Consider the following 14319-nt stretch of genomic DNA (forward strand, 5'->3'; position numbering starts at 1 on the left):
AATTCTATCACCTCCACTAGCTTTACTTAAACTAAAAATATGCTTACCATATGATCCACCAATCCACTCCTGGGCATATATCCAGAAAAGACAAAAAGTCTAATTCGAAAAGATACAGGCACCCCAAGGCTCATAACAGCACTACTTATAATAGCAAGACAAGAAAGCAGTGTAAGTGTCCATTAACAGACGAAAGGTGTGTGTGTGTGTGTATGTATATGTATATACACATAATATTCCACAATGGAATATTACTCAACCATTAAAAGAACAAAATAATACAATATGCAGCAACAAGGATGGACCAAGTTATTATCATACTAAGTGAAGTCAGACAAATTATCATATGATATCACTTATAAGTGAAATCTAAAAAAATGATACAAATGAACTTATTTACAAAACTGAAATAGACTTACAGACACAGAAAGCAAACTTATAGTTATCAAAGAGGAAAGGTAGGGAGGGATAAATTAGGAGTTTGGGATTAACAGATACACACTACTACTAATATATATAAAACTTAAAAATAACAAAGACCTACTGTATAGCACAGGGAACTATATTCAGTATCTTAAAATAATCTATAAAAGATTCTGAAAAAGAGTAGATATATATATATAACTGAATCACTTTGCTGTATACCTGAAATTAACACAACACTGTAAATCAACCACACTCCAATTAAAAAAATAAAACCCACCCAAAACCCCAAACAAACAAATACAACCAACAAACAAAAAACAGCACTAGGAATCTACGCTGTAGAATTATACAGACTATGAAAGCCCTAGGTTCAGGAGCCATCTCCAATATCAAGCCCAGAGTAAGTCAATTTATAAAGATATAATTCCCCCAGTAAGAAAGCAAAACAAGCCATTAGTTTAGGGTGCAGCATCTTTATATTCTTTATGTTCCTCCATTCTCTTTCAGGTTGTCTCCTTAGTTACCAGTTTTCCCGTGGTCTTCCACAGATTAACTAGGACGAGAATATGAACCAGAATCAAGACAAGACACTCACTTCATGAGTTTGGAAGCAGTTTTAATGGAGATGGAAATGTTTATCAACTCAACACAGGTACCCCAAAATACAAAGCAAAATATCATCTTCAGCTGCATAGCAAATATGATTTAAGAATTTAACATCATTATTTGATCACAAGCGTAAATATAAGTCACCATAAATAAATGTAAATTCATTGTACAAAAATCCCTAACAACTCTTAATACAAATATGGTACATTTGACAGTTTCTGAAACAGAATTTTTTTAAACCTTTTAAAACCTAAGATTTTATTTTTCTTGGTTCTTAGATACACAAAAAATCAAGAGGGGCAGTAACACCAGAAAGGAAAGAATATTAAACCCGTTCTGTATTTGTGAATCAATGCTGCTGGTGAGCCAGGGAAATGAAACATCTCTCCTAAAGGTGAAGACCTCAATTTATTGAAATAAAATCTCTTGAGGACAATGGGATTCTACCCAGAGGGTCAGTCAGGGCTATGATAGGATGGGAGGGGCAGGTTGTTGAAACAGCAATCGCATCAAATGGGTGATCCAAATCTCTACAAAGCAATAATCAGGGATTTAGAATGATCTCCAGGACTTAATAGACAGTCAAGTAGCAGAGAAAGCGAGCCAGCTACTGTATCCAGACAGGCCTGAAGACTCTGGAGCTTAGAAATTTTATGCGGGTTTTGAAGGTGAGTTTTACCATGCAGTTCTCCCATGTGGTGTAACCCCTCACTTTTGCCTTTGGGACACATGCATGATCTTCAGGAAGAAAAAAAAAAAAGAGAGAGAGAGAGAGAAATACTATTCCTATGAGAATAGGAAGTGGCAGCTCCAAACAGGAGAATCTGACAGCTTGTACCCTGACTCACTTTCCTTCTCTACAATTATTTTCTTTCATGGCTCAGAGGGAGCTCAAAGCCCAAGGTTAGCAGTGCAGGGGGCCTCTACAGCAGTGGTCCTCAGACTCTGAGGTGTAACAGAACAATCCACTTAGTGGCAAGTGAAGATTTCTCAATTCTGCTCCCAGAGATGCAGGATTGGTGGGTTTCAGGTAGGCCCAGGAATCTGCATCAAACGTGCTAATTTCAGAAGTCCTGATGGAGGTGGCCTTTGGACCCCACTTGGCGAGCCCCACCTCTGTCCTCCTTGGTGAACATGAGTGGGTAACACAGACCTCCTGCTACGGACACTTCTTTGCTCTTGCCTGGGGATGAAATGGGCCATCTGGTTAATGGAAACAATTTCTATTCATCTGCCCTGAGTGAGGCGATCATTAACGGTTTATTTTCTCTCTTTTCCTTCCTGGGCCAGGGAAGAAATACCAAATTGTCTCATATTATATGTTCTTACAAGCTCAGGCTCATAGAGTCCCTTTGATGATAAGGTGCTCTGTAAGGAGACATTCATTTCCCAAAGGCTTCTGTCCTTCTAAACAACTTCCCCATGCTCAGTTAGAGATTCTGCAAGGAATTTTGATTCATTCTGGGAAATGGAAGTAGGCATGATCGGATGGCATCGCTGACTCAATGGACATAAGTTTGAGCAAACTCTGGGAGATGATGAAGAAAAGGGAAGCCCAGAGTGCTGCAGTCCATGGGGTTGCAAATAGTCAGACATGACTGAGCAACTGAACAACAACAATATCCCTGTGAGATATGACCCATATCTCAAAATCTAAGTTAAGGAACATCAAAGAATAGAAGTCAAAGGTCAAACGTCTCCAGAATCTTTCAGCTTCTAGGACAATAAAAGTCCTGATTCATTAGAACAGGGTCCCTCTTTGGGTATATTTTAGTATTAAAAGGGGCTTCCCAGGTGGTGCTAGTGGTAAAGAATCTGCCTGCCAATGCAGGAGATGCAAGAGACGTGGGTTTGATCCCTGGGTTGGTTGGTATTAAAAGCTGATTGACAAGTATTATTTACACTCCTTACCTCCTTGACCCCAAGGTGTTTCTGGATTTGTTAAAATAACCCTTTACTATTTTCTTTCTTGTGAGGGTTTTTCTTGATGAGAGATTCTGTGCCAAGAAGTGGCCCCTAATTTGGTTGCTGGCTAATGCTGTGGGCAGTGCATGTCTGGCCAGTAGTCCAGTGTTCACTCTCTGTGCGACTTGGTGCTAAGTATTTGTTCAATGAATAAAGGACCCTCTCACCATCAAGCTGATGAAGCTTTCTGTTTTGGACTATGGAATTCCTGGCTGTGTCCATAAATACTGCTTCTACACAGCAGGCCTGACCATCTTCCTACCCCAATTCCACTCACCCATTCCAGCTGTGAATGCATTTCTGAGTTCTCCCTAGGAACACCCTGAGAGGGGAGTCAGGATGTGGTTTTAAGAGTCCATGAAGGCCAAAGGCAACATCTCAACACCATCTACCATGGTACTGATACCAGGAACCTCGTCGGCCATTCACCATGGCTCTCAGTGCCTGGTCCAGGAGCACACCTGGTGGTTGAATCCCTGGCATCTGGAGCACAGCAAGATGATACTGTGGGAAGTTGGGGGAAGGAGCCAGAGGAGGTGAAGATGCCAGGAAGTGGAAGCATGCCTGTCAAGCCAGGCTGACATCTTGGGGCATGGCCACGCTCTTTTCTCCATCTCTAAGACTTCAGTCCTGGGGTTGCATGTGGGTACTGGGCAGGAGGTCACAATCAGTGGAGGAGGTTCTAGGTAGTAACCATGGGTGTGGGACCATGAGATGGAGAAAGGGTGAAACTAGGGCTCTTAACATAGCTGAGGGGAAAAAGAGAAAAAAGCAAGTACTGCCCTGTTTCTTTTCTTCTTTTTTTTTTCATTTACACTATGGAAAAACCACCATGGAGATGTCATGGGAGAGCATGCAGAGGCCCAGCCCTCGGGAGGTGCAGATGTGTGTGGGGAGATTCTTGTTTGCTTCCAGGTTCATCTCACACATTGTCCAGTCGGACCCTGTTGCAGGCTGGCCGTGGCTTTCTCTCTCCTGCTTCTTCTCCTCCAGTTCGAGGATTTGCAGGACCTTCCACCTAGCAGGTGGTAGCCAGGGACTGGTGGATGGGCGGCTGGAAGCAGCGCACATGCTCCACGGTGGAACTGTCTGTCTCCACAGACTTCATGTACTTGTTCAGGATGGCAAAAACCTCATTGTTCAAGATCTGGTATTTCCTGATCCTGTCTGCCATCTTCTTCAGGGGCTGGAGAAGGACAGGGGCATGTAGGTTAGGAGTGGGAGGAGGGGATAGAGAGATCAAGAGCAAGGGAAGAATATAGTTAAGGGTGGGTTCCAGAGTCCTGATGCTTCAATGGTAATGCCACTCTCTTGCTTAAAGGCCTCCTATGGAAGCCCAGAGCTTGATGATGAGATGTGAACGTGACCATAAAACCCTTTACATGAGTTTCAAAACTTACCACAAAGCTTCAATAATCAAAATAGTGTGAAGGCAGACATATGGACCAATGGATTAGACAGCCCAGAAATAAAGACTTTCATATACGGTCAAATGATTTTTGACAAGGGTGCCTGCAACATTCAATGGAGAAAGAATGACCTTTTCAACAAATGGTGCTGGGAAGACTGGCACACAGAAGAAACAAGATGGATTCTTATTTTACAACATATACAAATCATAAACTCAAAATGGATTAAAACCTAAACATAAGAGCAAAAACTACAACCTTTAGAAGAAAACATAGACAAAAAGCTTTATAACACTGAGCCTGGCAATGACTTCTTGGAATATGGCGCCAAAGCACAGGTAATAAATAATAAATTGGAATTCATCAAAATTAAAAAAGTATTTGCATCAAAGGACGTGATCAGCAGAGTGAAAAGGTGACTCAAAGAATGAAAGAAAACATTTTCAAATCTTGTATCTGATTAGGGATTAATACCCAGAATACAGAAAGGACTTGAGCCATTAAATAACAGCAAAAAACCAAATAAACAAACAAAAAAACCCAACCAGCCCAATTAAAAAGTGAGCAAAACACCTGGGTAGACATTTCTCCAAAGAAGGATAAACAAATAGCCAATAAGCACACAAAAAGATGGTACTATCACTAATTATTAAGGAAACGTGAATCAAAACCACAATGAGATACCACTTTATACACATTAAGGTGGCTAGTTTCAAAAATATACAGAAAATAACAAGTGCTGGGAGGATATAAAGAAACTGGAACTCTTATGCATTGCTGGTGAGAAAGTAAAATGATGTTGTCCCTGTGGAAAACATTATGGTGGTCCTCAAAAATTGATGATAGAATTACCACATGATCCAGCAATTCCATTTTGAGGTATATACCACAAAGCAATGGAAGCAGGGTCTGGAACAGTTATCTGTACACTCATGACACAGCAGCATTATTCACAACAGCCAAAATGTGAGAGCAACTCAAGTGTCCATCAACTGACCAATGGATAAACAAACTATCATCTACACATACAATGGAATACTATTTAACCTTTAAAGGCAGATGATTCTGACACATGCTATTAATACAACATGGTACACCCTGAACACATTATGCTGACTCCAAGAATTCAACTTATATGAAGTACCTAGAGCAGTCAAATTCATAGAGAGAGAAAGTGAAGGGTTACCAGAGGCTGGAGGGAGGGAGAATGGCGAGTTAGTGTTAACCAAGCACAGAGTTTCATTTGGGGAAGACAAAAAGTTCTGGAGATGGAGTATAATAAATAATAAATTGGAATCCATCAAAATTAAAAATGCATTTGCACCAAAGGACACTATCAACAGAGTGAAAAGGCGACTCAAAGAATCAAAGAAAACACTTTCGAATCATATATCTGATCAGGGACTAATATCCAGAACACAGAAAGAACTGCAATTAAATAACAGCAAGAAAAAAAAAAATGGGATGGTTGCACAAGGTGATTGAATTTAACGCAGTAAACAGTTCAAAATGATTAAACTCTACTGAACTGCACACTTAAAAATAGTTAAAATAGAAAAATTTTATGTTACGTATATTCTACTTCAATGAAAATTGTCACCTTTATGAAGTGGTGCCTGCCTTTTTTCCCTCTCGGCTGGTCCTGGAGACCCACCCTTTGTTCTAGCCATCCATCTTCATGCCTCTGTGCCTTTACTCTAGCCAGTACGTTTGTCTAGAACATCTCTCCCACTCTGCAACTCATTTTCTGCTTGTCTCTTTGCAGTTGGTCATTCAGGACTTTGCCCAAGTATCGCCTCTACGGGGAGCCTTCTGAGGCCCCTCCCCAGCCCCTCAGCCTGGTTTAGCTGCCCTTCCTCATGCTCCCACGGCAGCCCTGCTCATCCCAACACAGCGCTCATCTCATCCCCATGCCTGCACAACAGCGTCTGTGCAGATGACGAAGCAGCATGAGCAGACTCTGACTGGCACAGGGAAGGTGTGTTTCAGCTCTGGAGGCTGGCCCTGGCCTGCGGGGTGACCTGATTCATCCCGGTGGCTTATGAGCCAATGACTCATGGCTTCCTACGAGAAGGTTGCCAGCTGCTGAGTGTCTCCGCACCTACCTGCGGTGTGGGGAGTTGGCCTCCCCAAGGAGCTCACCCTCCTTGGCAGATGAAAGCCTGCTTGTCAGGCCTGGCCCCTCTCCCGGCCCCAGCCACGAGCTGCTTACCACATTCTTAATGATCTCATCTTTCCCGTCCTGCCTCTGTACTTTGAGCAGGTGGTAACAGAAGTCGAACAGGTCAAAGCGACGCTGCTGGCCCAGCAGGACGATGATAGAGCAGCCAGCCCAGTTCAAGCCGTCTCCGAAACACTGCCTGGGAGCGGGAGGGGAAGCAGCTGGAGTGAGAGGTGGGGAGGGTGGGGGGAGGAGCCCTCATCTTGGACCATCTCTGGGCCAATTCTCTTAATCTGTAAAATGGGTACAAGGGAAGTTGCGAGTATGGATTCACTTGTTCCCAGGACTGAGGTTACAATATAAGCCCTTCTAACCACAAAGAGGTATCAGTCTGTCACCCCACTGATGTAAGAAAAATCAGCTTTGAAGAAGACAAATTTGCAAGAAAAAAACCAGTCTTTGAGATTTATTCAACCAATCAGAATTCTGATGAGATGCTGTCTTGGCTCTGAACAAGAATCAGAGGAAACCTGTGAGGTGAAGGGCCATTTTGAACCAGACCAACTGGCCAGTGTAGGCTGAGAGGGCAGGGGTAGGGGTGCGCATGGTGGGGCCATGAGCAGATGCTGCTGGTGTGGGGGGCTGCCAGTCCTCTCGGGTCTGGTAAAGCTACGCCTGAACACCCTCAACTCTCAACAGCAATGCAGGTGATTTGGGAGGCCGTGGGGCATCTCTCAGCTGAATCTCTCGTCCTTCATCAGCAGCCGAATCTCACTGGAAAAGTTCCCAGCTTCCCCCACTGCTGTCGCTGAAAGTGCAGTCACTCTGGAAAACAGCCTTCCCATCCCACTCCCCCAGGGGGACCTCTGTGGCCCCCATGCGCCTTTCAGGGGCAGGCCTGGTCTGCTCCCCTCACACTCTGCTCTTGCTGTGTAGCTGGGAGAGTAACGGGAGAATGGGGCTCTGCTTCTGCCTTTTCTGAGGATAGGACTGGGCCCCTATCAAAGGCTCCCCTCCCCGTTTTTCAGGAGCGAAGGCCTCATGAGCAAGGTGGGGCCCTGCTGCCGCCGGTGGAGCCTTTCTCTGTTCTATGAGCCCTGGGGTTCTGGGGGGAGATGGCAATGTGCAGTGAGGTCTTGATGCCGAGCCCTCGCCTGAGTTCCCTCCTGCCCCTTCTGTCGGCGACCTTCCAGTCTCAGGAAGATAGAACCTCAGAGGTCCGAGGCCTTGATGTGCACAGGCTCCATCTCTGCCTCCAACCACCCGGAGCTTTTCCTGGGAGGCCTCTTTTCCCCTTTAAGAGCTGCATCCTAAGCAATGCTCCAGCTCAGCTATAGTCTGTGAATTAAATTCCAATAATCCTCTTGTCCAATACTTTGGCCACCTGATGCAAAGAACTGACTCACTGGAAAAGACCCTGATGCTGGGAAAGATTGAGGGCAGGAGGAGAAGGGGACGACAGAGGATGAGATGGTTGGATGGCATCACCGACTCGATGGATATGAGTTTGTGCAGCCTCAGCGAGTTGGTGAAGGACAGGGAAGCCTGGTGTGCTGCAGTCCATGGGGTTGCAAAGTCAGACTGAACTGAATTCTCTTGTCTCTCCTCTTGGGAACCTGTTGTCCTTCCTGTCCTTGATTCCAGGTAGCCTCATTCAATCCACCTTATGTCTACACAGGCTTCCCTGGTGGCTCAGAGGTTAAAAGCGTCTGCCTGCAATGCGGGAGACCTGGGTTCAATCCCTGGGTCAGGAAGATCCCCTGGAGAAGGAAATGGCAACCCTCTCCAGTATTCTTGCCTGGAGAATCCCATGGACAATGGAGCCTGGTGGGCTACAGTCCACGGGGTCACAAAGAGTCGGACACGACTGAGCAACTTTACTTTACTTATGTTTATACTCTTATCTCCTCTAGGCTCTGTGAATCCCACACACCAGGAACTGTCTCTACTTTCGTTGGGCACGGGATTACGTTTAGCACCTAGCACTCTGACCAACATAAAGCATGTACTCAGTAAACTGCTTTTGGACCATTCCACCCGGCCCTCCTTTCTGACTGAGCTCTGGCTGTATGATGGCTCTTAGGAGGAAGAACAGGTTAGGGGGTGACCCCACCTTTCCGGGGCTACTCACTCAGCTGTGAACTCGTTGGTGCCCACGGGGATGCAGTAGACGAACTGCATGGCACTCCAGAGCCGGTGGAATTCCACGCACTCGTCCACGTGCATGACGCCGTTGGTGGGTGGTGGGCCCCGCCAGACAGGGTCCTGCAGGTAGCTCCGGATGCGGGTCAGGATGACCTCGAACATGGACAGTCCGCAGCACAGTCGCTCCTTGGTCAGCAGGTCACCCTCCCGAGCGATGGCAATTTGCTGGGAACAGGAGAGTACATGAACCTTCCCGTCACATCTCAGACCCCATTTTCCACCTCTAACCCAAGATTCCCAAACTCTGAAGCTGGCTGCATCTGTAATCTGTTCACCAGAACTGATGTCTTGCCCAGAGCAGGCAAGATAGTTTATAAACCTTAGTTCAACTGCAGGGAAGTCTTTGGGTAAGTAAAATCTAGAAGCCATCGATAGAGGAATAGTTTAAAAAATTTTAAATCTACATATGTGATACAGGTAGATCTATAAAGAGTCAGGTAAGGTGGTCTGTGGAGATGGAGAAGACTCTTGAGAGTCCCTCGGGCTGCAAGGAGATCAAATGTCAATCCTAAAGGAAATCAATCCTGAATATTCATTGGAAGGACTGATGCTGAAGCTGAACTCCATTACTTTGGCCACCAGATGAGAAAAACTGACTCCTTAGAAAAGACCCTGATGCTGGGAAAGACTGAAGGCAGGAGGAGAAGGGGACGACAGAGGATGAGATGGTTGGATGGCATCACTGACTTGATGGACATGAGTTTGAGCAAGCTCTGGGAGTTGGTGATGGTCAGGGAAGTCTGGTGTGCTGCAGTCCATGGGGTCACAAAGAGTTGGACATGACTGAGTGGCTGAACTGAACTGAACAAAGAGTCAGACATGACAGAGTGACTGAACAACAGCAACCTACCTAAATGCTAGGGAGCCTTTGAAAAGACTTAGATGATACAACTACTTGTATTATTGTTACTACTAAACTATTACTACCACTAGCGAACACTCACTGTGTGTGAGAACAGAGTCAGGCCCTGTTCTATGCATTTGCTAAGTACTGACTTTGTTTACTCTTCACATAAACCCCATGCAGTAGCTGTCCTTATTATCCCCATTTTATTGAAGAAGAATCTGAGGTTCAGAGAGGCAGTCAGTGAGTGGAAAAGCTGGGATTTGAATCCCAGTAGTCTAGATATGCGGATTAAATTAAGTGAATAGAGCAAGTTGCAGAAAAGGGCATCCACTAGAATCCTATTAAAAGACATCAATAACACAATCCCACAGACAGACACACAGAACTCTGTGTGTGGGGGTTGTGTGAAATGTAAAACATTCTAGATGGATGTGAGAACAGATGGGCTTGGAGAAGTAGGTGGGGTATTCACTTTTTACCACAAATACTCTGTACAGTTGAATGTGCTACAATGAGCGTATGCTCCTCTTAAAAATTTACCACAGATTTTACAGAATTATTTCCTCCAGTGAGAAGTCCTCTCACCACTGTCAACAATTTCTATTAAGAATTTAAACTGACTGATCATCTGGCTTCTAGTTATTGCATCTCTAATAATCAGCAGGCTAGACTAGCACATCAAAACACATTACCATCTGTAGGAGGAAAAAATATCTGGAGTAGAGATCACAAAACCAAATGCAAAGATAATAGATATTAACATCTAAGGTCAAAGTAAGATCTCCAGATCTAGGGACAAAGCTAAAAAGGGCTGGCTTCTGAGACTGAGAGGTCCCCAGGGCACTCCTGGGATCAGCTCCCCAGAGAGTTCAGGGTGGCTGGGGGGAGCCTGTCTGATTACCCCCAGTACACCTCCCACCCTCTAGCCCAGAGAAAGAGGGCAGCCTCAATTAAACTAATCCATGAAAGGAAATAAGTCAGGAAACACCAATGCTGGAGCCTATTAGGAATGTGGGTCAGGAGTGTAGTTGTCATGACAACTACAAACTGAAAAGTCTCAGACAAAACTGTGAATTGGGGAAGAAGAATTTGACAACCTATGTTCAAACAGGAGGGAGAGGGAACCCTGATTCACGGTGGCTCATCTTGGTTCCAGGGGCAGAGAAAGAACACTCCAGAGCAGAGAGCTGCCACAGTTCACCAGAAATACCTCTTTTAAAAAACCCTGACCCCGTGCTTGACTCTGTTCTCACCAGGCAATGCTCTGGTGGTGCCTAGAGCCTGGCAGGGCTCCCTACTTTAGAAAGAGAGCGCCTGGTACAGTGAAGATGCTCTGTAAGGAAAGAACCCACACGTGTTCTTGAGTCATGGATATTCTCCTTCAGAAGCCAACATAGAGGGCTCTGATTTACCAGGTAATCTCCTGTGCATTTAGTTAATCTGAATCAGTCCTCAGGGCCTGACAATTGCGGGAGGATCTAAAGAATTAGCAACAGGGCCTATATTGGGTTCGCCAAAAAGTTCTTTGAATGACTATGTTGTTCAATACAGTTCTTGGTGAAAATGAAAAATGTGTTTTATTTTTATGTAAAATCGAATGATTTTTTTGGCCAACCCAATAAATCTGCAGACAGGCTTTGAACGCTTGTGACCCCGAACTACAGTCAATCAAAGGGGCTCGACTGAAATGGTCAGGGGCTTTATCCCTCTCCTGAAAGAGAGTTTACATTTACTGGTCCTCCTATGATCTATAAAAGTAAAGTCTGGAAAAAAAACTGTAAAAATGTTATTAAAAAAAAAAATCCCATCACCTAGAGACAAGCTTTCTTAAGATACTTATGTATGATTTGTGTGTATGTATATGATTATGTATATTAATATATATTTTTTATATATTATATATTATTATATATTATATAATTATTATATATATTATTTATATATTATATATATAATTATTATATATATATTATATAATATATATTTTAACAAAATTTGTATCATACTATCTATATTGTCTTTTTCTCAAGATATTAGTACTATAGAAAATCAATTCCTTCAATATCTTCAGTAACATGGTTTTTTAATGGCTAAATAAAATAGCCATTGATATACCTCATTTATTTAGTCCTACTCTTTAAAAAATTTTTAAATTTAAATTTATTTATTTTTAATTGGAGGATAATTGCTCTGCAATATTGTATTGGTTTCTGCCACACATCAACATGAAGCAGCCATAGGTATACATATTGTCTCCTCCCTCTTGAGCTTCCTTCTAGTCCTACTCTTGTTGGTTATTTTAAATCGTTCACAAGTTTTCAACAATTTAAACAGATCATAAGTAATTCGTCTTATGTGCATGTGTGCTCAGTTGCTCAGTTGTGTCTGACTCTGTGTCCCCATGGACTGTAGCTCGCCAAGCTCCTCTGTCCATGGAATTCTCCAGGCAAGGATACTGGAGGGGTTGCCATTTCCTTCCCCAGGGGATCTTCCTGACTCAGGGATCAAACCTGTATCTTTTGCATCTCCTGCATTGGCAGGGGGATTCTGTACCACTGCGCCACCTGGGAAGCCCTGTTTTCCTTATTTATATATATATATTTCACACATGGGCTTCCCTGGTGGCTCAGAGGTTAAAGCGTCTGCCTCCAATGAGGGAGACCCGGGTTCGATCCCTGGGTTGGGAAGATCCCCTGGAGAAGGAAACGGTTACCCACTCCAGTATTCTTGCCTGGAGAATCCCATGGACGGAGAAGCCTGGTAGGCTACAGTCCACGGGGTCGCATAGAGTCGAACACGACTGAGCGACGGAACGGAACGGAACGGATTTCACACACTGGAGAAGGAAATGGCAACCCACTCCAGTGTTCTTGCCTGGAGAAAACCAGGGATGGGGGAGCCTGGTAGGCTGCCGTCTGTGGAGTCACACAGAGTCGGACACGACTGAAGTGACTTAGCAGCAGCAGCAGCAGCATATATATATATACATACACACACACTTTTATGCACTTTTTGAGCTTATCTCTGGTTATTTTCTTAGGCTAAAATCCTAGAACTATTCAAAGAATACAAATAGTTTTAAAAGGCTTTTGCTACCTAGTGACAAACTAGTCCCAAGAAAAGCTGAACCGCTGTGCATCTCTCTGTGCCAAGTCTGATACTTCATTATCATGAAGAAAGTTCTTAACAGACTAGGGAGATGAATAGTTGTACCAGCTCTTTCACATTTTATTGATTACTGGTAAGACAGAATGCTTTTTCTTAGGCTTGCTTCTTATGTTTGCTGCTTCCTTTATATTTTTTGTTATGAGTTTTCTTTCATGCCCTTGTTTCTTTTGATATGATTTTTCTTTCTGCTCTGAAAAAGTGCATTATAGAATATTATCACATATGCCCCCAATTTGTGACTGTGTTTTTAATATATATTATCCGTGTATGTGTGTGTTTAACATAAATTTAAGCCATTTCTTTTCAGTCCCACTCAGTGGGGAATTTTTTCCTCTCCCTCTGCCATTCTTTTCTGTTAATAAGGGTATAGAGAAAGCATTTGTGAAATCATGTGGAAATAGATTTCTGTATGGAGTACTTTGATTACATTTAGGATACTTTGGAGAAGATTAATATCCCATGCCCACTCTTTCCTTTCTGTTTTTTGGAAGCTTTTTATTTATTTGTTTGTCATAATGATTGTGAAAGGCAGCTCAGCCATTTACCCATTTTACAGATGGAAAAACAAAGATCAAGGATATTAAATTCTAGCACTAGATTATACAACAGTTCAGGGATAAAGCTGGGAAGAAGAGTCCTTCAACTTCCTGAAAGAACATTCTTTTCATGATAGCACTGGGCAACAAACCAGGTCACCTCAGTTTTTCCTAGAAACAAATACAAGCAATGTAGCACAGTTGAACCCTTCCAACATTAAATATGTAGCAGAATTTCCCTATCACTGACCTAGAAGTTTTGTGAGTTCCCTGAACCCTAGCAAGCTTGGAAGTTAATATTTAAAATTTTTTTCTTTTGTCTACAGGAGGACTAAATTTTGGACTATTCCTTAAGGGCTGAGAGACTTATATATACAACTGGCATTTCCTCTCCGGCAGAATGTCTAGGCTTTTGTTTGTTAAACATCAGCATTTGACAAATTGAGATTTCCACCAGTCCCAGGGAAATAGTGTTCACCAGAACAGGGAAGGAATTCACATACTTCTAAGTGGAAACACATGCCAAAGCCTGGGTGCGAGAGGCCAGATTCTTGTAGGATGACACCAGCCCTGGAGTAGACACATTTATATATCGCTGGCTTGGGGGATTTCTCCCTAAAAGGCAATCTTTAGAGGATCTTCTGTGTTCCGCTCCGGAAAGCCAAAAAAGAAAATGTTCATATTTCACAGTATCTAAATTCTCTCTGTCATGACTAAAGAACCCAAATGCCACTAAAAGTTTAGTCACTGTTTTTGTAGGAGGTGGGTGGCCCACAGGGGGTCTGGCTCTGTCGAGCTCATCAGCTTGATGACCTGGGCTCTAACACTTGCCATGATTTTTGAGAGAAGAGACTGCCTTTTGCTCTCCTAGGAGGATGAAAGCTTTCTGACGCATGAGCTTTTGTGACAGGAGAGAGGACCTCAGGGATGCAAGTCCAAGAGTGGATCTGAATCCTAAACCTTTCAAATAGTTGGTTTTGTTGAACAAAACAA

At 43.5% G+C, this 14319-nt stretch overlaps 1 protein-coding gene across 1 annotated transcript in view; it reads right to left on the reverse strand.

Annotated features, from left to right (window-relative positions):
- Nucleotides 1–1025: 1025 nt before the first annotated feature.
- The window catches only part of CYFIP2 (cytoplasmic FMR1 interacting protein 2), a 143939-nt gene continuing 130645 nt past the window's right edge, over nt 1026–14319 (reverse strand). Inside the window, exons 29-31 of the mRNA XM_055430081.2 lie at nt 8702–8940; nt 6622–6769; nt 1026–4186 (exon numbers count right to left, since the gene is read on the reverse strand). Coding sequence (XP_055286056.1) covers nt 4019–4186; nt 6622–6769; nt 8702–8940 — 555 coding nt within the window. The 3' untranslated portion in view covers nt 1026–4018. The remainder of the gene's footprint in view (nt 4187–6621; nt 6770–8701; nt 8941–14319) is intronic.

This window comes from Moschus berezovskii, chromosome 8 (assembly GCF_049115385.1).
Source record: "Moschus berezovskii isolate FMDL1 chromosome 8, NW_MosBer_1.0, whole genome shotgun sequence".
NCBI classification, from domain to species: domain Eukaryota; kingdom Metazoa; phylum Chordata; class Mammalia; order Artiodactyla; family Moschidae; genus Moschus; species Moschus berezovskii.